The sequence below is a fragment of the Malaclemys terrapin genome, chromosome 2 (assembly GCF_027887155.1).
Source record: "Malaclemys terrapin pileata isolate rMalTer1 chromosome 2, rMalTer1.hap1, whole genome shotgun sequence".
Lineage (NCBI taxonomy): Eukaryota > Metazoa > Chordata > Testudines > Emydidae > Malaclemys > Malaclemys terrapin.
Window position 1 is genome coordinate 287,895,611 of NC_071506.1, and position 23,619 is coordinate 287,919,229.

Below are 23,619 nucleotides of genomic sequence, written 5' to 3' on the forward strand. Positions count from 1 at the left end.
GATAGCTGCTTTCAACTACCTGAAGGGGGGTTCCAAAGAGGATGGAGCTCGGCTGTTCTCAGTGGTGGCAGATGACAGAACAAGGAGCAATGGTCTCAAGTTGCAGTGGGGGCGGTCTAGGTTGGATATTAGGAAACACTATTTCACTAGGAGGGTGGTGAAGCACTGGAATGCGTTACCTAGGGAGGTGGTGGAGTCTCCTTCCTTGGAGGTTTTTAAGGCCCGGCTTGACAAAGCCCTGACTGGGATGATTTAGTTGGGAATTGGTCCTGCTTTGAGCAGGGAGTTGGACTAGATGACCTCCTGAGGTCCCTTCCAACCCTGATATTCTATGATTCTATGTGGCAGACAAACTCAGCCAATCTTTCCACATGAACCATGAGTGGGAGCTCCACAACCCCACTCTCCAATCTCTCTTTCAACAATGGGGTACACTGCACTGTGACCGCTTCGCTATGCCGCAAAACAGCAAACTCCGCCTGTTCTGCTCCTGAGGAGGCCCAGGCTCTTAGGGTGATGCCCTTGTCATTCCCTGAATTGTGCATCTACTATATGCCTTCCCACCTATTGCCTTCCTCCCCCAAGTCCTACGTAAAATACGCCACGACCGCGCAATGGAGATCCTTGTGGTCCCTTCCTGGCCTCTCCAATACTGGTATACCAGTCTCCTCCACCTCTCCACTCACCCACCTATTCCCCTCCCCAGCATTCCAACTCTCCTGACACAGGACTGCAGTCACCTGCAACACCCTTCACCTCATGTCTTGGTATTTGGTTGGGAATCCCATGTAGACCAGGCCTGCTCTACACCCGTCCACAACATCCTCACTAACAGCAGATGACACGCCACTCACACCGGCTACTCTGGCAAATGGCATCACTTCTCGGCCTGGGCGAGCCGCCATAACATTCCTACCATGTCTGTCTCCATTCCTACTCTCCTGAACTACCTCCTCCATCTCCACCAATTGGGCCTAGCACACTTCTCTATCCGGGTCCACCTAGCTGCTCTTAATGCCTTCCTTCCTTCCATGGACGGCTTCTCTGTCTTCACTCATCCAACAACCTCCTGATTTCTCCGAGGACTCCTCCATGTTTTTCCTCCTGTTCAATAGCTGAAACCTCAACCTGGTCCTCTCTGCCCTCACCAAACCCCCTTTAGAGCCCCTGACCACCTGCTCCCTAACCCTTCTCTCCATGAAGGTTATCTTTCTGGTGGCCATTACCTCGGCACATCATGTCAGTGAATTGGCGACCATGATGGCAGACCCCCCACCCCCTTCATCGTCTTCCAAAAGGACAAGGTCTCCCTCCATCCTCACCCTGAATTTCTTCCCAAGGTGGCTTTCTCTTTTCACCTCAACCAAATTATACACCTCCCGGTCTTCTACCTCATGCCTCATCCATGGAACCCGCCTTCCACTCCCTCGATATCCGATGGGCACTGGTGTTTTATCTCCACTGAACTCACACCTTCTGCAAGTCCCCGCGACTCTTCATTGCCATTGTAGAGTGTTGCCTTGGCTCTGCCCTGTCTTCATAATGCCTCTCCAAGTGAATTGCCCACTGTATCGAAACTTGCCACGAACTATTGGGTGCCACATTTCCACTGAGGGCACAGCCCACTCCACACAGGCAGACACCACTACATCTGCCTTCCTAGCAGACGTACATTGGCAGGATATATGCCGAGCTGCCGCCTTCTCCACTCATTATGCCATGGTTCCCTCCATGACGATGGATACCACCATCGGTCATGCTGTCCTGCACAATTGGCCCTCCTCTTTTCTGAACGCTGCTCACTACTCTCCATGCTTGAAATCTACATAGGTACCAGCAGTCGAAGAAGAAGAGGAGGTTCTAGGCAGCCAGGACTGGCAGCAGGTCCAAACCCCCTTGCCTGTGATGAGTGGCTTATATTGCAGTCTGCCCCAGGGAGTGGGGCTAGATGGTGACTGGCAGTAGCCCAGACTGAGGCGAGGTGAGGTTAGTGGGTTGGGGGTTCCCCAGAGAGGGGAGACCCAGAGGCAGAGTGTAGGGGTATTGCCAGGGGGCAGCACCCCAGATAACGGGGCACCGGGTCCGGAAGGGACACGGGGGCCAAGCGGCAGCGGGACACCGGCCTGAAGAGGGCGCTCCAACAGCTGGACGAGCTAATTCCCAGAGACGACCAGCAGGAGGCGCTGCAGGAGTGAGTCCCACATCGCTACATTCCCTCATAGGAGCTACTTAAGGTTCATAGTGGGCCATGACCATTATTTATACTATGTGCTATCCTTCATGCTCTTGACTGCACCAAAGGTATTCATCAAGGTATGGGTGGTAGTAGCAGCATGCCTAAGGAAAAAGACTATCCCCATGTGACAGGGTTCTGGGCAAAGGGTTGCAGATTCAGCCTTCTGCCACGCCCACGCCTCGTTAGGAGAACCAGTTAGAGCGGGCTGGAGGTAACCTGGCCCTAACTGGGGAGGCGGAGACAGCTGCTACCTAATTAGCTTGGGGCTGCATAAAAGTCTCGGGAAGGAAGCCAGGGGAGAGCAGGAGAAAAGGAAAAAGGCAGGGCATGGAAGTAGAGAGGTAGTTCTCCCCTCCCTTCTGCCTGCAGACAGTGAAGGGTTACTTGTACATGGTGAAATGGTGGTGGGAACAAGCCTGAGAATAAAGTGCATCAGTAGTTACTAAACCCATTTTCTCAGAGTGACTTTGTGAACCTAGCAAAGGCAGAAGCCAAAGAGGGCCCTGCTGCACTCTGCTACATGCCGTATATTGTTTAGATAATATGGGTGTAGGGTCACCAATTAATCTGATCAGAAGATAATAAAGTTCTTGTCGCAGAATCAGGTTACACAGAATTTACAGGGACCCTCAGAATGTATAACAAGGAAACTCACACTGAGAGCCAAAGGCAGCTTTAAGCCTTTTATTGAGATAAGTGGAACAGTAATGGAAGAGAAATCAAATAATCAACCAATTACAAAAGCAATTATATTGTTCTAGCAGTACATGTGATATTATATACTATAAAAGTATTTTATTTAATATACTCACACCCTTCCTTAGTAACCTGGTGATAAGAGACACAGGACTAGCCTTGCCTCTGGCATGCCAAGTGAGTTTGATGGTCCAGGTTCCTCAAGTCTTGAGTGAGAGGTGAAGAACTTAGAAGAAGCTAGAGTTAAAAGCTATAGAAAGACTATAGAAACTAACTTAGAGTTTACTTAAAACTAACAATAACAAACCAACAATAAACAAGCTGAACCTCCCCAACATGGTGGGTTGCCCCTATTATAGGGTTACCTGAACCCTAAGTGCCCGCCTTCCATGTCCAAATTTAGCGGTCTCACCCACAAAAATGTTAGGGTACAATTACACTATAGGCTGGTATGTTCCTGCATATTAATGACATATTCGTAACTGTTAGAGACCGTTAGCTCATCTTCACTCTGTTATTTCTGTCCTAACCAGTTATTTCCATGGCTTTTGTAGTGTACCTGTTAAGTCTGAAACAGGCCATGAACTTGTGTGGCCTTACCTACCAACTTGCTTTAACTTGCTCACTTATCTATGTGAAAGGTCACAAACATATACTATATGCTTTAGCTCATCACCATTTATCTAGGGTAAAGGTCTTGAACAGATGTATGTTAACTTGCCTTAGGTGAACATACAGAATGTTACCTGTAGGTTCCTTCCGTTACAGCTAAAATACTCTAATACAAATTGATAAACCTATTATAATAACAAATAACAAACCTATAATGTAACAAATGATTAAACTCATCACAAAAGATATACATGCAAGCAAGCATACTTGCATGACTGGCTGGTGCGGGGAAGATCTTTTAATCAGTCCTCAGTCTGTGTGCCTCATGCTCCGTTCCAGAGCCTGGGTATGAAAGTGAATGTGCAGAAAATGAACTTGGCACCGCCTCATTTCTTCCCCAGTCCAGTGAATCAGATTCATCAGTGTGATCCTGGACTCTACAAGATCCATGCCCTACCTCCCTCAGGACAGGTTCAAGAACTTGCTGGCACCAGTTCTACAGTTAGAATCAAACCCAGATACGGATGTGTAAGGATGTGTCTCACCACTCTTGGTCATGTGGCCTCCTGTACCTTTGTGACACATTCACTTCAATTGCATGTGAGGTTGGTTGAGATAGGTTTACAAACTCACCAGACGTCATCTAGACATGCCTCTCTGTGAGTTCCCTCTACTCATGTCATACCTGAAATTATGGAAGGACCTCGCAAATGCCCGCAGAGGGGTCTCCTTCTGCCCCTTTCTCCCATCCAGGACCTTAGTAACAGATGCTTTACTTCTGGGTTGGGAAATGTGCATGGAAGACCTTGGTGTACAAGACCTATGGACTGCAATGAAAACAAAAATGCACATCCGTCTTCTGGAGATCAGAGCTGTGTTCAAAGCATTCAAATCCATTCTCCAATAAATCAAGGAACAGACAATCCAAATAATGACTGAAAACATGACCACCATAGTCTTGGATGACGAGGTTTTTTCCCTCTCTGCCAGGAAGCCATCAGACTGAAACTAGCGCAACAGATATTAGAACTTTCTATCAGCTGTACATTTACTTAGTATGTAGAACACTTTAGCACACAATCTTAGCAGATACTTCTCCCCCAATTGTGAATAGGAAATCAACAATACCATTCTTCAGAACATCTTCTCAGATGAGGCCACCCTCTAGTGGACCTGTGCACGATAGAAGACAGGAAGTGTCAGATGTTCTCTTCCAAAGGTGTATGCCTACCCCCTTTCCCTATGATTCCTAGAGTGCTCTACAAGGTCAAACAGGATGATCTTCAGAGCCCGAGTCTGGCTGAGACATTTTAGGTTTCCAGACCTCCTGAACCTGTCAACTCCCAGACTGACACTTTACCTCTGCTTCCAAATGTAGTATTGAAAAATAACAGAGATATTCTGCATCCAGGCTTGAATTTCTTTCATGTCACAGTGACTCGCATATGATGAGCATCATGAAAAAAGTGCAAAAGGACAGTGATTTTGGTAGGGAAAGCAGCATTCAGTGCCCTTATTATTTGTTTCTTCAGCCACTTTCCTATGGCCAGCCAAGCCCACTTTAAATGAATGTATCATGCTTCCTGAAATTCTGCTATATCACAGTTAATGTTTTCGCTTCCTTTACTAATTTTGTAATTGGATCAGAAAAACAATCTCGTTTTTGAACAATGTTTATACAATGAGTTCTTTATAAACTTCCAATGCTGCTGATTGCTCCTTGCTCCACTATCCTGTTCTTCTTGTATGAGTAGTCTTGTTGGCTTCAATAGGCCTGCCCATGCAAGCACAGAGGCAGGGATTGGCCCATATATATGTTTATGTAATTTTTTGCTCTCTGTAGACCAGATTCAGGAAACAATTGAACATATTCTTTAGATCCACTAAAGTCAGTGCCACTCAAGGTCATGCTTCAAGTTTAACATTTGCTTTAGTAAAAACAACAAGGAATCCTTGTGGCACCTTAGAGACTAACAAATGTATTTGGGCATAAGTTTTCGTGGGCTAAAACCCACTTCATCAGATGCATGGAGTGAAAAATACAGTAAGCAGTATATATATATTACAGCACATGAAAAGATGGGAATTGCCTTACCAAATGGGGGGTCAGTGCTAACGAGGCCAATTTAATCAAGGTGGAAGTGGCCTGTTTTCAACAGTTGACAAGAAGGTGTGAGTATCAACAGAGGGAAAATTGCTTTTTGTAGTGACCCAGCCACTCCCAGTCATAGAATCATAGAATATTAGGGTTGGAAGAGACCTCAGGAGCCCAATCCCTTGCTCAAAGCAGGACCAACACCAACTAAATCATCCCAGCCAAGGCTTTGTCAAGCCGGGCCTTAAAAACCTCTAAGGATGGAGATTCAACCACCTCCCTAGGTAACCCATTCCAGTGCTTCACCATCCTCCTAGTGAAATAGTGTTTCCTAATAGCCAACCTAGACCTCCCCCACTGCAACTTGAGACCATTGCTCCTTGTTCTGTCATCTGCCACCACTGAGAACAGCCTAGCTCCATCCTCTTTGGAACCCCCCTTCAGATAGTTGAAGGCTGCTGTCAAATCCCCCCTCACTCTTCTCTTCTGCAGACTAAATAAGCCCAGTCTTTATTCAGGCCTAATTTGATGGTGTCTAGTTTGCAAATTAATTCCAGTTCTGCAGTTTCTCATTGAAGTCTGTTTTTGAAGTATTTTTGTTGAAGAATTGCCACTTTTAAGTCTGTTTTTGAGTGTCCAGGGAGATTGAAGTGCTCTCCTACTGATTTTTGAATGTTACAATTCTTGATGTCTGATTTGTGTCCATTTATTCTTTTGCGTAGAGACTGTCCGGTTTGGCTAATGTACATGGCAGAGGGGCATTGCTGGCACATGATGGTAGATGTGCAGATGAATGAGTCCCTGATGGTGTGGCTGATGTGATTAGGTCCTGTGATGGTGTCCCTTGAATAGATATGCAGACAGAGTTGGCAACGGGGTTTGTTGCAGGGATTGGTTCCTGGCTTAGTGTTTTTGTTCTGTGGTATGTAGTTGCTGGTGAGTATTTGCTTCAGGTTGCGGGGCTGTCTGTAAGCGAGGACTGGCCTGTCTCCCATGGTCTGTGAGAGTGAGGGATCCTCCCTCAGGATAGGTTGTAGGTCCTTGATGATGCGCTCGAGAGGTTTTAGTTGGGGGCTGTAGGTGATGGCTAGTGGCGTTCTGTTACTTTCTTTGTTGGCCTGTCCTGTAGTAGGTGACTTCTGGGTACTCTTCTGGCTCTGTCAAACTGTTTTTTCACTTCACCAGGTTGGTATTATAGTTTTAAGAACGCTTGATAGAGATCCTGTAGGTGTTTGTCTCTGTCTGAGGGATTGGAGCAAATGCGTTTGTATCTTAGAGCTTGGCTGTACACAATGGATCGTGTGATGTGGTCTGGTTGAAAGCTGGAGGCATGTAGGTAAGTATAGCGGTCAGTAGGTTTCCAGTATAGGATGGTGTTTATGTGACCATCACTTATTAGCACTGTAATGTCCAGGAAGTGGTTCTCTTGTGTGGACTGCTCCAAGCTGAGGTTGATGGTGGGGTGGAAATTGTTGAAATCCTGGTGGAATTCCTCAAGGGCCTCCTTCCCATGGGTCCAGATGATGAAGATGTCATCAATGTAGCACGAGTAGAGGAGGGGTGCTAGGGGACGAGAGCTGAGGAAGCGTTGTTCTAAGACAGACATAAAAATGTTGGCATACTGTGGGGCCATGCGGGTAACCATAGCAGTGCCACTGACTTGAAGGTATAAATTGTCCCCAAATCTGAAATAGTTGTGGGTGAGGACAAAGTCACAAAGTTCAGCTACCAGGTTTGGTATGACATTATCAGGGATACCATTCCTGACGGCTTGTAGTCCATCTTTGTGTGGAATGTTGGTGTAGAGAGCTTCTACATCCATAGTGGCTAGCATGTTTTTTTCTGGAGGATCACCAATGGATTGTAGTTTCCTCAGGAAGTCAGTGGTGTCTCAAAGATAGCTGGGAGTGCTGGTAGCGTAGGGCCTGAGGAGAGAGTCCACATAACCAGACAATCCTGCTGTCAGTGTACCAATGCCTGAGATGATGGGGCATCCAGAATTCCCAGGTTTATGGATCTTGGGTAGCAGATAGAATACCCCTGGTCGGGACTCTAGGGGTGGTGTAGATTTGTTCCTGTGCTTCTTCCGGGAGTTTCTTGAGCAGATGGTGCAGTTTCTTTTGGTACCCCTCAGTGGAATCAGAGGGTAATGACCCGAGAGTTGCCTACCAGCCTCTCGTTCATATTCCAACCTATTCATGACGACGACAGCACCTCCTTTGTCAGCCTTTTTGATTATAATGTCAGAGTTGTTTCTGAGGCTGTAGATGGTGTTGTGTTCTGCACGGCTGAGGTTATGGGGCAAGTCATGCTACTTTTCCATAATTTCAGCCCATGCACATTGGCGGAAGCACTTTATGTAGAAGTCCAGTCTGTTGTTTCAACCTTCAGGAGGAGTCCACGCAGAATCCTTCTTTTTGTAGCATTGGTAGGAAGGTTTCTGTGGGTTAGTGTGCTGTTCAGTGGTGTATTGGAAATATTCCTCGAGTCGGAGATGGCAAAAGTAGGATTCTAGGTCACTGCAGAACTGTATCATGTTCGTGGGGGTGGTGGGGCAGAAGGAGAGGCCCCGAGATAGGACAGACTCTTCTGCTGGGCTAAGTGTGTGGTTGGATAGATTAACAATATTGTTGGGTGAGTTAAGGGTACCACTGTTGTGGCCCCTTGTGCTTTAGTGTTTTCCTGCATCAGTGCCTATATTTGTTGCTTTGTTTTAATAGAAACAATTCTAATTACATATTTATACAGCATCTTTCATCCAGAAAGATCCCAAAATATCTTACAGACTTAGCAAACTCGTGCAGTGTACACAGGAATCACTGCATCCTCCAGTGAAATAAGTTAGCTCTTTGACAGTGCATGCCTCACGCTATCCAACAGTTTAGGGCAGGATGTGAAGAAGAATTCTGTATCTAGGTGAAGTGTACGAGTAGTCAGGAAAGCAGAACATGGCCAAGATATCAGAGTTAACATGCTTATTCGTGGGAAAGATGCCTTGGGATCCTTAATAACTGTAATTTGTCAAAATGACAGTTCTGTGTTTCATATGAATTACAGATGGGCTGAAGAGGATAAACTCAGACTCACTGTGGCTTGGGGACACGTAAATACAAGAACGTCCATATTATTTCTCCTACTTTTCAGATTCATGAGACAATCGAATCTATAAACCAGCTAAAGATACAACGTGATTTCATGCTGAGTTTCTCCAAAGATCCCAAAGGATACATTCAAGACCTTCTCCGATCCCAGAGCAGGGATCTCAAGGTGAGCCGGGGTTCAGGGTGGGAAGAGGAGGCAGTGGAGCACGGGCTTGAGCTGTGCATTTTTCAGATTCGTAGATTCCAAGGACAGAAGGGACCATTGTGATCATCTAGTTTGGCTTCCTGTATAACACAGGCGATAGAACGTCCCCAAAATAATTCCTAGAGCAGATCTTTTAGAAAAATTGTCATGTGAGAGAAGTGTTTGTAGTTCACAAAGGTTTTAACAAATATTTTTGAACAGATCTGATCCATGTAGCTTTACTAAAAAATTGGTAAAGTATTTTATTTGCGATTTTGAGCACCTAAGAGCATGGTAGGTGCTTTGCCATACAAATCCCCCTTTAAGACTCACCTTTGCCTTGATGTATACAAAAAACTGCCAGGTGATAATGACTAGTTAGAGGGCAAGTCTGACTACTGTTTTTAATGAAAAACACTGTTTATTTTGTCCACCTATTGTGTTTTCGCCTTGGCCAGGGACTGCCTTTTATTTCATGACTATAGCACCCAACACAATGAAGTTTTGATCCTTGACTGGGAACTCTAGGTTTTACTGCAGTAGAATAATGAATAATAATGGTTCACAGAAACAAATAAAGACACTTTCCCTTCCTTGCAGAAGTCCTGAATGCAGATGTATATTTGACTTGTCTGCGTGGAGTTGATAACTAAACTGCTGTGATTAGATGATGAGTTTGGGGTGTAGGGCTGAGCTGGGGCCCTCTGGCTATGAAATTAAATCCTATGAAGTTGTACAAAACACAGCTACACAATCCCACAGTGTCTCAATATAACTTTTGCTTGATTTTAATTTCCTTAAAACAATAAAAAAGGAGATTGAATGCCAAGCCCTATTACTGCGATATTGAAGATGCCAGTTTAAATATTCAAAAATCAGTAACTGAGAAATTTCAGTCTTTTTTTTTGAGTAATACTAACTTCCCACATTGTACTTAGGTAGGATTTTCAATTACTAGTTAGATTATTACACTGTATGCTATGGTAAACCACTATCTTACCTCCAAAAAAACTTTAAATGAAATGTAATATGGCTACAATAAATAACAATAATTATTTATGTCTCACCCAAAACTGCTATGCACCTCACTAAATGTGTAAAAGAAGTAGCCCAATGGCTGAAGAATTTACAATGTAAAATTAGACCAAACACAAAGAGAAATAAGAGAACCCTTATACAAAATATGTGACAAGAACAGCACATTTAAAAATGAGCATTAAACAAATGGAAACTCTAATTCTTGTTCAAGTGATGGTCCCTATGTGGATTCTAAACATGGGTGAGCATGCACGTGGCAGGAACAGCAAGAACTGTTAATAGTAGTGTCCATTGACCTGCACATGGAACGTGCATCGCTGCTTGGCGCATCCGAGGCTTTAAGAGGCTGTGCGAGTCGACATCACTCCAGTTCCCTCTTATTGCCACGTGGCCAGAGTCGCAACCCCAGTTCCTCAGTGCTCTTAGCTTGCTAAGAGAATTGCTTCTGTTCGTTGTACATAGTTTTCTTCTAATTTTAGTTGTTTGTTGTCCGTTTGTTCATCATCAGTTAGTTAGTTTTCTGTTGGACTTCTCCCCTCTGGGGACTCCCCCCCTGCCCGGGGACTATGGCCTGGCAGTAGGATTAAAACACTGTGCTTCGTGTCCATGCTACTTCTCTGTGAGTGACGAGCACCAGCATTGTCTTTATTGCTTTGGTGAGGTTCACGTCGCTGCCTGCTGCTCCATCTGCTGATCATTCCCGCCGCGCACGTGGGAGGCCAGAGAACTCTGCCTCCGCAAGCACATGCACTCCTGGCTTCGGGACTCACTGATCCTCTGGAATGACATTCAACACTGGCAGTGAGCACCTCCCCACGCCCTTCCTGACTGGCATTGATGGCACCAGTGCACCTGCCAAAAGCCCACCGTGCACATAAGAAGCACAAGAGTGGGCACAAGAGTGGTTCCCCGACAGGGACTGCCCCCAAATGCAATGTTGCCGCCACAAGCTGTGCCAGGTCGGCTGAGAAGTTGTATGCTGACCCGGATGTTCCTGCTCCGAAGAAGTCTCGCTCTGAGCACAAGTTCAAGCACCGCCCTCCACCAGCACCACCACCAGACATGGTGACTGGCCCACCACCATCGCCCCTGCCTCTGTCAACTCCGTCATGCCCATCCGGACTTGTCCGCTCGGTGCTGTGCACACCGGGACATTTGTCCCCCCTCACACCAACAGCTGAGCTCATGCTGTTCTGTGCAGGCTCCCCTGCCCACTCCAGGCCTCCAGTTGCTCTCCGCCTACCATCTCCCACGGACGAGCTGCTCCTGCTCCAGCCTCTCACTTTGCTCCACACTTCTCCCCCAGGCCTTTCCACAGGTGTGCCTCTGTTGCTCCTGGACCATCCCACCTTTCCTGCACTGACAGTCCCAATGGCTCTATCCCTACCAGACCTGTCGTCCAATTCCGAGCGGTCCTGCCTACCAGACCCCACCTTTTCACCTGCATGGTCCTAAAGCCTGGACCCTTGGTGCCAACCATACCCTCTGGTGTATGCTCTGCTGGCCAACCCATGGTTCCACTGCCTGCGGGTGCCGCTGTTGCCTGGCAACCCCTACGCCTGGCCCTACTGGGCAGCCTGGAACCCCTGCCATGAGCGTGGGATGCCATCTCGCTCACAGCACCAACCATCTCCGTAACACACAGCCCCTCCCTCTGTCTTCAAGGAACCTCCAGCCATCCCCACTTCGACGGTACTGGTGGTATCTTTGCTACCTCCAGTCTATACAGGCACCTCCTTGTCTTCAGACGATGTCATCATTCCTCCCACTCTCTCTCTCCCTGCTGACCATGTGCAGTACTAGGACTTACTTCGACGTATGGCCATGGCCCTCAATCTGCCTGTCGAAGATGTCCAGGACCCACAGGATTAATTCCTGGACATCCTACAATCCCGTGGACTCTCATGTACTGCCCTCTCTATCCATGATGCCCTCCTGCAACTGGCCCAGACTGTTTGGCACTCTCCAGCCTCCTATGCCTCTACACTAAAGCAGGTGGAACACCAATACTTCGTGCCCTCCAAGGGCAGGGACTTTCTTTTCACCCACCTGCCTCACAACTCGCTGGTGGTCCAAGCCGTGACCAAGCACACCTGCCAGCACCACCTGCAGTCCACAGCCCCTGATCAGGCTACCAAGAAGTTGGACCTCCTGGGCCGCAAGGTTTACTCCTCCGCTGGCCTCCAATTCCACACTGCCAGCTACTAGGTCATCCTGGCCAAGTATGACTTCCTTTCATACTCCAACCTTGTGGACTTCCAGGTCTTCCTCCCCCAAGAGAAACAGCAGGACTTCCAACATCTCCTAGATGAGGGTAAGTTGGTGGCCAAGGTGGCTCTCCAGGCCACGGTTGATGCTGCCGATACGGCATCCCACTTGCTGGCATCTGGAGTCATCCTTTTTCAGGACTCCCTGGCTCCAGTCTAGCAGCTTCCCAAAACAGGTCCAGACCACCCATGAGGACTTCCCCTTCGACAACCACAAGTTGTTCAGTGACAAAATGGATGAGTTTTTGCATTCCCACAAAGACTCTTGTGCCACTCTCCAGTCACTGGACCTTTATACCCCGCCCTCGGCCCACATACCAGCCTTACTGTACCTCGACAACTGGCTGATCAAAGGCCACTCCAGATCTCAAATGGAAGAGAAGGTCGGCTTCATAAGAAGGACGTTCGTCAAACTGGGTCTCCTTCTAAACGAGGCCAAATTGATACTGTCCCCGGTGCAGAAGATAGAGGATAGGGGCGGTGCTAGACTTGACTCAAGCCAGGGCATACCTCCCAGAAGCCAGATTTCGGTCACTGGGCGACATCATATGGGGCCTCAGGCAGTTCCCCACCACTACAGCAAGGAACTGCCTGAAACTTCTGGGGCATACGGCCCTTGTACCTACGTAGTACAGCATGCCATACTCAGGCTTCGCCTGCTCCAGTCATGGCTAGCATCAGTATATCGACCAGTTTGAGACACTTTGGACAGAACTGTAACCCTGCCTCGCCCAATACTAAACTCCCTCCTGTGGTGGCTCGACCCACAGGTAGTTTGTGCAGGAGTACCCTTCACCAGCCCCCAGCCATCCCTCTCATTAGTGATAGATGTGTCAGATCTGGGATGGGGGGCACATTTGGGAGATCTCAGGACACAAGGCCTCTGGTCTTGGGTAGACCTCTCTCTGCATATCAATGTCAGAGAACTGAGAGCGGCGTGCCTGGTGTGCCAGGCTTTCAGAATCCATATATCAGGGAGATGTACGCTCCTCTCCCCTGTGCCAGGAAGCCCTCATGCTGTGGGACTTCTGTGTAGAGCACTCGATACACCTGTAAGCATCTCATCTCCCTGGGATACAGAACAAGCTGGCGGACAGCCTCAGCCACTCTTTTCACGGCACAAGTGGTCCCTCCGGCCGGAAGCTCAATATTCCATCTCTGGGGCTTTCTCCAAATAAACCTGTTCAGCACACGTAGCAACAGGAAGTGTCAGCTATTCTGCTGTTTCCTGAATCACAGCCCAGGCTACACCGCAGATGCGTTCCTACTTCCATATCTCCTATATGCGTTCCTGCCAGACAGTCTCTACGCAAAAGACTAAATGGACACAAATCTGACATCAGGAATCATAACATTCAAAAACCAGTAGGAGAACACTTCAGCCTCTCTGGTCACTCAGTAACAGACTTAAAGGTGGCAATTTTGCAACAGAAAAGCTTCAAAAACAGACTCCAATAAGAAACTGCTGAACTTGAATTAATATGCAAACTAGATACCATTAACTTTGGCTTGAATAGAGACTGGGAGTGGCTGGGTCATTACACAAATTGAATCTATTTCTCCATGTTAAGTATCCTTACACCTTTTTGTCAACTGTCTGAAATGGGCCATCTTGATTATCACTATAAAAGTTTTTTTCTCCTGCTGATAATAGCCCACCTTAATTAATTAGCCTCTTAGAATTGGTAGGGCAACTTCCACCTTTTCATATTCTCTGTATGTATATATATATCTTCTTACTATATGTTCCATTCTATGCATCTGATGAAGTGGGCTGTAGCCCACAAAAGCTTATGTTCAAATAAATTTGTTAGTCTCTAAGGTGCCACAAGTACTCCTGTTCTTTTTGCGGATACAGACTAACACGGCTGCTACTCTGAAACCTTATTTATGTCAATTACTTTAGAAGGTCATTTACATTCTTTGGATTGTTGAGAGGATTTTTTAATATTGTTGCCATATATTTTGTATAAGAATATCATGTTCTGGGGTGCAATTTAGACCAGTGAGGGACTGTGTCACTGCCAGCCCTGTAAACCAGGGTGCCTCACAGTGCTTTGCTGCTGTAGTTCCCAACCTGGGCTACTCACAACCATCCTACCACATGCTGTAAGAATCTTGAAAGTGCCTGGTAGGACAGCTACCAAGGGGATGGGAAATTGGTTTGCCATCTGTGGATAACAGTAGTTGGCTCAACCTTCCCCAGGTGACTGGTTAAAGTGCCCCTGCTCAGTTTGGTCTTGAAGGGACAAGAAATGTGACAATGTGGGAAACTTGATGATATTTTTATGATTCCAGTGTCCACCTCAGTTTCCCTTGCACTGAGTGTAAAGAGCAGGAGATATGAGGTGTGTGAGTCATGTAACTGACTGGGGTGATATGACTGGGTCATTAAGGACTGGCTAGAACCAACTCATCGCAATAGAAGATCTTATAGTGATAACTAAAACCCCAGTGACCAAAGATTAACACCAACTACAGAACATGTGAACACAGCATGGCTATATCCGGCTGAGGATGTGAGGGAGATTCCCAAACCTGAGCTATTCTTTTTAGGTGACAAATCTGAGGAACGGTCCCAGATTGAGGTGTCATTAGAGGAGGTTTTTGGAACAAATTGAAAAACTAAACAGTAATAAGTCACCAGGACCAGATGGTTTTCACCCAAGAGTTCTGCAAATGTGAAATTGCAGAACTACTAACTCTAGTCTGTAATATCATTTAAATCAGCTTCTGTAACAAATGACTAGGGCAAAGGTGGCCAAACTATGGCCCATGGGCCATATCCTGCCCATGGGACCGTCCTGCCCGGCCCTTGAGCTTCTGGCTGGGGAGGCTAGCCCCCAGCCCCTCCCCCACAGCCTCAGCTCGCCGTGCTGCCAGCACTCTGGGCGGTGGGGCTGCGAGCTCCTGCCGGACAGCGGGACTGCAAGAGCCACCAGGTGTAGTGTATTAAATTGCTCCCATAGGAATGTGCTACTTACAGAGCACCAGGACTGGCAGCCGTAAGTAGTACACTGTAAGTAGCACATTCCTATGGGGAGCAATTTAATACACTACACCGTAGGGAAGGTCCCCGTCCCCTATCCGCCCCTCCCACTTCCTGACCCCTGACTGCCCCCCCTCAGAACTTCCGACCCATCCAACCACCCCTGGTCCCCTGATTGCCCCCCCAGGACCCCCTGCCCCTAACCGCTCCCTGTGACCCCACCCCCCCATCCAACCCCCCCCGCTTCCTGTCCCCTGACTGCCCTGACCCCTATCCACACCCCCGCCCCCTGACAGGCCCCTCGGGACTCCCACGCCTATACAACTGCCCCTGTTCCCTCTCCCCTGATGCCCCCCGGGACCCTCTGCCCCTTAGCCAACCCCCCTGCTCCCCGCCCCCTTACCATGCCGCTCAGAGCACCAGGCCTGGCAGCCGTAAGTAGCACACCGTAAGTATCACATTCCTACGGGGAGCAATTTAATACACTACACCTGCCCTCCATACGCTTTCGGAACCCTAATGTGGACCTCAGGCCAAAAAGTTTGCCCACACCTGGACTAGGGGATGATAATGTGACACCAATTTTTAAAAAGGGCTCCAGAGGTGATCCTGGCAATTACAGGCTGGTACGCCTGACTTCTTCAGTTTCGGGCAAACTGGTTGAAACTATAGTAAAGAACAAAATTGTCAGACACATAGATTAACATAATTTGTTGGGGGAAGAGTCACATGGTTTTTATAAAGGGAAATCATGCCTCACCAATCTACTAGAATTCTTTGAGGGGGTCAATAAGCATGTGAACAAGGGGGATCCAGTGGATATAGTGTATTTAGATTTTCAGAAAGTCTTTGACAAGGTCCCTCACCAAAGACTCTTAAGCAAAGTAAGCTGTCATGGGATAAGAGGGAAGATCCTCTCATGGATTGGTAACTGGTTAAAAGGTAGGAAACAAAGGGTAGGAATAAATGGTCATTTTTCAGAATGGAGAGAGATAAATAGTGGTGTCCCCCATGGGTCTGTACTGGGACCAGTCCTATTCAACATATTCATAAATGATCTGGAAAGAAGGGGCAAACAGTGAGGTGGCAAAATTTGCAGATGATACAAAACTACTCAAGATAGTTAAGTCCCAGACAGACTGCAAAGAACTAAAAAAGGATCTCTCAAAACTGGGTGACTGGGCAACAAAATGGCAGATGAAATTCAGTGTTGATAAATACAAAGTAATGCATATTGGAAAACATAATCCCAACTATACATATAAAATGACGGGGTCTAAATTAACTGTTACGACTCAAGAAAGAGATCTTGGAGTCATTGTGGATAGTTCTCTGAAAACATCCGCTCAATGTGCAGCAGCAGTCAAAAAAGCAAACAGAATGTTGGGAATCATTAAGAAAGGGATAGATAAAAAGACAGAAAATATCATATTGCTGCTATATAAATTAATGGTACGCCCACATCTTGAATACTGCGTGCAGATGTGGTCGCCCCATCTCAAAAAAGATATATTGGAATTGGAAAAGGTTCAGAAAACAGTAACAAAAATTATTAGGGGTATGGAACGGCTGCCATATGAGGAGAGATTAATAAAACTGGAACTTTTCAGCTTGGAAAAGAGACAACTAAGGGGGGATATGATAGAGGTCTATAAAATCATGACTGGTGTGGAGAAAATAAATAAGGAAGTGTTATTTACTCCTTCTCATAACACAAGAACTAGGGGCCACTAAATGAAATTAATAAACAGCAGGTTTAAAACAAACAAAAGGAAGTATTTTTTCACACAATGCACAGACAGCCTGTGGAACTCTTTGCCAGAGGATGTGGTTAAGGCCAAGACTATAACAGGATTCAAAAAAGAACTAGTTCATGGAAGATAGGTCCATCAATGACTATTAGCCAGGATGGGCAGGGATGGTATCCCTAGCCTCTGTTTGGCAGAAGCTGGGAATGGGTGATGGGATGGTTCACTTGATGATTATCTGTTCTGTTCATTTCCTCTGGGGCACCTGGTATTGGCCACTGTCGGAAGACAGGATACTGGGCTAGATGGACCATTGGTCTGACCCAGTGTGGCCATTCTTATGTTCTTAAAAACAAGAGGTGTCAGGTATCTGTGTTAAGAACTGGCCTCACAAAGACACAGGAGCTCTCAACTGAGACTAAGACAAAGGAACAGAGACAGAGAAAGGAAGCCAAATGGTTCCTACAGCAGCATGGCTCAAGGGAGCCCTGAGGTTGGCCAATCTAAAATCTGTCCTAGGGCTGGTCTACAGTGAAGAGTTACACCAGCATAGCTATGTCTCTCAGGGGTGTGAAAAATGCACACCCCTGAGGGAGAGACTTAGTTAAAACACCCTAATCCCCAGAGTAGAGAGCACTAGGTTGATGGAAGAATTCTTCCATTGACCTAGCTAACACCTCTCAGGGAGGTAGATTACATACAGTGATGGAAGACCCCCCCCCCGCCCCTCCCATCGCTGTAGTAAGTGTCTACACTGAAAAAAATACAGCGGTGCAGCTGTGACACTGTAGTTTTTTAAGTCTGGACATAGCCTTATCCTTTGCTTCTGTGTGTTAACTTAAGAACTTCCTGATGCTGTGTTCCGGTTGACTAATAAACCCTACTCTGTTTCGGAGGAGGCTGCATGGAGCTGCAGCAGATACTTGCTGAAGTGCATTGATCTCTGAAGAGGGTAAAAGTCTCTTAACAAGAGTGTGCTTTAGCCAGACTAGCTGGGCAAAGCTTAAGGTGAGAAGCGGGAGTGCTGGAGCCTGGAAGCACAGTCTAGGAGACATTGAGGCCATGCGGCGTATCCTTGTGGAAAAATGTAAACCCTTGGGGGTTTTGCACACTGAAGGGGTCCTCCCAGGGAACTATTTACAAGCCAGGGCATAGCATAGATTCTGTGCATTTGTGACTGTGCAATGCACTAAATGTCCCCTGCCTTGTTCTGTAACAACAGTTATATTTGCTCAGCTTTTCAAAGCAGTGCAGGGGATTTGGTCATTGCTTTTAATGACTTAAAGTTCCCTGCACTGCTTTGAAAATCTCAACCATTTAAAGATTTTTCTTTCCTCATAAGTTGTTCAAATCTTTTTATATTTTCTTGCCGATATTGAAAAAGTACCTCAAGTTTCTGGCCAATTTTGAGCCTTCAGTTTTCTCCCCTTTCCTAATTTATTAATTGACTGACTTTCTCCATAGCAGTTCTTTCCTTGTTGGGAAATGGAGTGGGGTCAGGAGAGATATGGATTTTAGATAAGGACAGCACTGTAGTAAGGGTTTTTGGTTAAGATCCTGACAATTTAATGCTGGTGAGGGAGCCGCATAGCCATTGCTGGGACACTTTGATGCCAGGTATGTTAGAGGGTTACATGCAGATTATAAGAGATATGGTAAAGAATCGTTGCATCTCTGCCACAGGTGATGACTGATGTGGTTGGGAACCCTGAGGAGGAGCGTAGAGCTGAATTTTATCATGAGCCCTGGTCCCAGGAGGCTGTGAGCAGATATTTCTACTGCAAGGTAAGGAGGAAATGTAACTTAGCCTGCTTGTGTCATGCATGCTGGCTAACTGGGCGTGGGCAGAGGGAATCCTTCTGCCTGCTGATTGATAATATGTGAATCTGCATAATTGTACAGACCTATAATTTTTATTCTTTCAGATCCAACAGCGCCGGCAGGAACTGGAACAGTCTCTGGGAGTGCGTAACACATAAACATTATTCACAACCTCCCATTGGCATCATGAATCTAGAGCCAGTGGACGTCTGTGTTACTTAGCTCACTGTTACACATGGACTTGCTTAATGACTGGACAAGAATCTGCCATCAGCAACACCAGTCACAACACCAGCTTTAGCGTGACCCCTGAAAATCCTGCTAATGTGAGTGTCTCAAACCATTCCAGGCCGGAGAGGGCACAAGATTTCTATTCCTCATTGAGGTGTCCATATTAATAAGGATTAAATGTTCAGCCATCTACTTGCATCATTGAGTTTTAGTAGAAAGTTCAGACACTACACAGCAAACTTATTGGACTATACCATATATTCATGGGTGGGGGGGATGCGGATGCTAGATGTTACAGGAGACTGTGGATGTGGAGAAACAAAGGCGGTTCTCATTCTTCATGGTTTCAGCTGTGATCTGAGAGTCTCCTATGACAACTTTCTGCACTGATAATTCCCTGAAATTGGACAAAATGTTCTCTCTTCCAGCTGTGGAATCATTCAGTTACCCAAACACAGCTTCCATTCCAACTGGAACTGGCCAAGGGGCTGCCCTCCCCCATGGGAGAGAAAGATTTCTGCCCATTAAGTGACAAAACATCTAAAAGGAAGAGGTACAGTCAGACCATTCATTCTGCAAGACCTTATCCCATTGAGTGAAAGATGGAGTGAAGTCTGTTTCACCACACAAGCCAATAACTCATCATGATGCTCAAATTTGCCATGCTAAGAGGAAAATAACTGCCTCTATGATAAGAAAACTGCCAGTGACATAACTGGAGCCAGTAGTGGTGAGGTTGGAGCCAAAATGAAGCATTCTGGGAAAGTGGAAATGATCTAGTGGTGCTTTGTGTGTATAACTGCTTTAGCTACAGTTAGTATTACTGGAAGGCTACAATGTAAGGTATCTGATTTCATTATTTCTATGTTGTGCTGGCTGTAACATTAGGAACAGTGCTCAAGAGACATTTCCTCCTGATTACTGAAGTGCTGCAGCGTCCAAGATGTGCAACTTCATAGCATGTAAGAAAATTGCAGTGACTTCTCTTCTCTGACTCCATGGATGAACCCTATGTTTCAACCACAGATGTACTACCTATACCAGAAAAAACTTTCAACCCCTTTATTTAATCTGTAACTGTACTTCAGGATGCTGCTGGGTTACAAGCACTATCTGCCTCAGTCAAGTTCCAGCAGTAGAGATTGAGAACTAGAAAAAACAGCTTCCCTCGAGAAGTATAGGAGATCCAGGCTATGAAAATTACAACCTATTAAACAGCCAAGAAGTAGGGAGCAGTGGCACATGCCCACTCTTCAAACTCCAAATCTATGTAGCTCCCAGGTCAGTCTGTAATAATAACCTACCATGATTCCCAGCCCAAAAAGCAGTTGCCAAAGTTGAATGAATGACATATTAATGATTGAGAAATTGAACTCCTCTTCTGGGATACTCCTACTTGCATCCTTTTCTTCACTCTCATGCAAGGAAAAATAAGTTCAGGTTTGTAGTGCACTGTTCTTCTCAACAATGTAGTTTGTTTTAATATTGCTATCTCCTCCTCTGTCATCTTTGCAGGTCTTCCCTGTTGGGGAATTGTCCTCTTCTGGTGTACTCCTGAGTTTCCTTTGTCCAGTTCTGGAAGGGGACATCCATGCCTCTTCATCCATATCTCTCTGCTTTTGTATATCATAGCTTTCACTCTGACCATTGTGTTCAGAGACCTGTTTGGGCGTTTGAATTTGGATTGTGATGATGTAACAGTCAGTACTATCTTATAAATTAATTTGGTGTGAGACAGATCCCTGCTTTGTCCTGGATAGTGAGGCCTTTTATTGTAAATGGGGGAGCATACTCCTCAATGCTTGGGCTAAACCGTTTCAATTTTAAAACCACTCCAGTACTGCAGTCTTAAGCTAAGGCTAGAGTGGGAATGTAAGGTTCCTGGGATGTGAAAGATATTCAGCTCTCATTTACTCCATTAACCTGACCACAGGCAAAACATTCTGAAGGGAAACAGAGTGAGTTATCTGCAACTGTGCTTCCATATTTATTAGGCTGCTGTATCAGTTGTGTGCATGCTATCCAGTGTGTAGGCTCTTTTCAGTACATGTTAAACAGAGCAGCTACATTCAGAGGATGGGTTCAGTCTCCAGGAATAAGAAATACATAAATAAAACTTGTTTGTTTGTGTGTGTGTGTGAGGAAAGGAAGAGCAGGGGCTGGGGCATAAGTATGCAGCACATGTGCCAGAGAACTTTAGATTAGGTAAATTTTCCCCTTCAGGTGCCAGATGGTCATGTGTGGAGATTCCAGCTGTGCTGCCTCCACTGATAAGAGAAGATGGAGTGGCAACAGCCTTTCTTCCTTATACAAGTCTGACTCAGTCCAGGATTTAATTGGACATTTCTATTACCCCAGGTCTGTGCTTTCTGGTCAGGTTATTCAGAATCACCATCAGTGTTGTTGCTTCCAACTTAGATATTTTTACCACTACAGTATGTTAATGCCATAGATTAACTAGCGATAACACTGAATATATCCAGCTAGAGGTTGTATTCTCAGAGTCTCCCCCAATGTTGTCCAGAATTATATTCCCCAATGATTATTCTTAGGAATGGCTGATGGCGATCTCCCTTGGCTGAACTGATTATGGAGTTTGATTTTTGTCGTTTAGAAACAGTCCTGCTCCTGCTCTTTTACTGAGGAAGTAAAGAGAGAAACAGTCCCTTGTATTATGGCAGTACAGCCAGGAGCTTGAGCCAATACTGTAAGCAAGAAGGGAAATTGTATGTAGGGAGAAACAATAGAACAGGATTGGGTAGAAGCCGAACAGCATTGTAATAATGGCAGAATTTGAACAATAAACTAAATTGAATAAACTTAATGGATAGAAGAGGTTAGGAAGGCTCTGGAGAAAGCTCTTAGCAGATGATGATAGAGGCAAATCCTGCCTAGTGCAGGGAAAGGGCCTACATGGACTAAAAGATCCTTTCTGGCTATTCTATTTTGATGCTATAGGACAACACAAATCTATGCAGTGTGCAACAAAAAAGTCTAGCATCTGTCAGAGAAAGGGGGTAGATAACAGCATATAGGTCCATATCTATATATATATATGGTGTAAACTAGAACCTATAGCAGATGACTGGGAACGGTTTAGTGCAGAATCCATGGTGTGCCAATGCATGGGGACAAGGAAGGTGCATCTTGGAGTTAAACTGTGAAATTGGCAGATTTGTAACACTCTTTTAGTGATCCCTGCTTTGCACAGTGGATAAGGATTCAGAGGCAGTGCTTTCTAGAAAGTACAGAATGAAAAGACCTATTTGGCCATCTAGTCAGTTCCCCCAAATGGGTGGCAGAATACAGCGGTGGGAAGACATGGAGCAGAGAGCACTCGAAGTGCTATTAAATCATAGCACAGACTAATCAGTGCAATATCATTTGGATATAGCACAGTCCATGTAATTCGGTATGCTCTCTGTGTGTATCCAAGTATAGATATATATGTGGAATAACCAAGTGAGACAGCCAGTCTGATAACTACTGTGTAGGCTAGAAAATGGGTAGGCAGGGCACAGCCTAATAGTCTGTCATAAACTTTGTCTGAATTATGGACATTGTAGAAAATTTTTTCACCATTACTAACACTGGTTCAGATGAAACTCGTAGTATTGGCCATTCTAGTGCAGAAAGCACTCCAGCTGCCAAAACTGATTGTAGCACCATGTTTAGAATTGTGCCTTGCAGCATTGGATGGCACAGTCCTGGAGCAGCTTGTGAGTCACCTACAATAGAATGCCCTTGTTAATACTTGTGCAGTCAAGACTGTAGTCAGGTTTCTTTCTGTTAAATGCTCTTCCACATGCAGTGGAAGCAGGGGAGGGCAAAGCAGACTGTTTTCCTGAAGAGTGCTTCCTCCTTTCTTGTAACTGCTCTGTTGTTCAGTGAGCTGCTTCTGATCCATCAGATCTTACCTTGTATGACAAACAGTTTTGCCAATCTTATTCAGGAATGGAACTCCATCACGTGTGTGTGTGTTTGTGTGTGTGTGTGGGGGGGGGGGGGGGTAAAGAGTGACAAGAGAGAGCGAGATTTCCTCTACTGTGTAGCCACCATATCTTTGTTGTACGATGCAGAGTGATTCGTAGAAAAGCTTTTAACAATAAATAATTTGTTCCTTTGTAACCTTTGCATTTGCATTACATTTCTCAACAAAGCAAGCTCCATAAGCCCACTGTGAAACAATTGCACAGTTGTTTGCGAATTTTTTCAACACAGCACAAACAGAAGATTTCTGCAACTTCTTGCTCCTTCTGGCAACTCAGTGGACTTCAGTATCTGCCTGAAGATTGCAAGCACAACTCTGAGATTTTTGTGGGGTTGGGGAGAGAAGGGGTTTACAGGTCAACTGAAGGGCCAAACTGTGACTCATGTTTACATATGTCTACAATGGGAAATTGAAAAGCCAGATTTTCCTGCTGAGTCCCAGCCACCATCAGAAATGTCTGTCATCATTCATTTGGGTTTCTTGCTGCCATTGGAAAAAGACTCGACACAGTGAATATTTGTTTTTTGGGCACCACCTCTTTAAAGGGATTGGGATAAGGGCATTTCTGGGCAGCGTCCATCTTGCCATTGCTTGTCTAATTTATTTCAGT

At 45.8% G+C, this 23,619-nt stretch overlaps 1 protein-coding gene across 11 annotated transcripts in view; it reads left to right on the forward strand.

Moving 5' to 3' along the window:
- The window catches only part of SMARCD3 (SWI/SNF related, matrix associated, actin dependent regulator of chromatin, subfamily d, member 3), a 223,189-nt gene extending 200,043 nt beyond the window's left edge, over window positions 1–23,146 (forward strand). For all 11 annotated transcript variants that reach the window (XM_054017007.1, XM_054017008.1, XM_054017005.1 and 8 more), the window contains 3 exons: window positions 8,784–8,906; window positions 18,650–18,751; window positions 18,892–23,146. In XM_054017007.1, the coding sequence (XP_053872982.1) occupies window positions 8,784–8,906; window positions 18,650–18,751; window positions 18,892–18,945 (279 nt within the window). In that variant the 3' untranslated portion in view covers window positions 18,946–23,146. The remainder of the gene's footprint in view (window positions 1–8,783; window positions 8,907–18,649; window positions 18,752–18,891) is intronic.
- Window positions 23,147–23,619: the final 473 nt, after the last annotated feature.